At 41.5% G+C, this 697-nt stretch overlaps 1 protein-coding gene across 1 annotated transcript in view; it reads right to left on the bottom strand.

Annotated features, from left to right (window-relative positions):
* LOC108628858 (uncharacterized) overlaps positions 1-160 on the bottom strand; it is a gene marked incomplete at its 3' end in the record, with an annotated part of 3,622 nt that extends 3,462 nt beyond the window's left edge. Inside the window, exon 1 of the mRNA XM_018031061.1 lies at positions 107-160. Within this exon, the coding sequence (XP_017886550.1) occupies positions 107-160 (54 nt within the window). The remainder of the gene's footprint in view (positions 1-106) is intronic.
* Positions 161-697: the final 537 nt, after the last annotated feature.

Genomic DNA, 697 nt, shown 5'->3' with positions numbered 1-697 from the left:
TTGTACATTTGCCCAAAAGCAGTCAAAATTACTTCCTTGGGCAATCTAGTGTTAATCAAAAATAACATGAAATGTGAATAAAAATAACACAGCGACAATAGCAAACATTTTCTCGGTCCTCGAAACTATTACTGGGATCGATCGGTGGTGCATGACGCATAGCGACACTTCCCTGTTCTCACGAACGACGGAGACGATTTTTCCAGGCCCAGGGCGAAGTGCCTATTCACCGCAGATGCGTTCGTAACTTTTCTCTTTACGATAATGGAGCGTTGCGTCGCCGACGTTGGCCTTCCTCTCTTTTTACCGCCACGTTCGGTAAACCGTTCAATCTGCCGTCTCGCGTTTAGTGCAAACATGATTTCAATCGTGATGTTTATTTAATTTTCGAGCTCGTTAACTGAGCTGCATTATTGAAAGGCTGTTAGAAGAAGCTCGATATCGATAAAACTCGATCTACATAATCTGTACAAAAACTGCCATGAATTAATATACCTCCTTCTTCTTCTTCAGGGTCGATGAATTTCATCTGAGATTCATCAACTCATGCTCGCTTTTTATTATCTACATTTTAATTAGCGCCGTGAAGTTGGCACCCCCAACTGCGAATTTTTACAAAAATCAAATTGCATTCGTTTGTCCACGATTTGTCCACGTTTGTCCAACCAAAATTTTCGTTTGTCCACCCCCCAAAAAA

Source organism: Ceratina calcarata, unplaced genomic scaffold (genome assembly GCF_001652005.2).
Source record: "Ceratina calcarata isolate Rehan_Ccalc_2016 unplaced genomic scaffold, ASM165200v1 scaffold545, whole genome shotgun sequence".
NCBI classification, from domain to species: Eukaryota; Metazoa; Arthropoda; class Insecta; order Hymenoptera; family Apidae; genus Ceratina; species Ceratina calcarata.
This window is presented reverse-complemented; position numbering and strand designations above follow the sequence as displayed.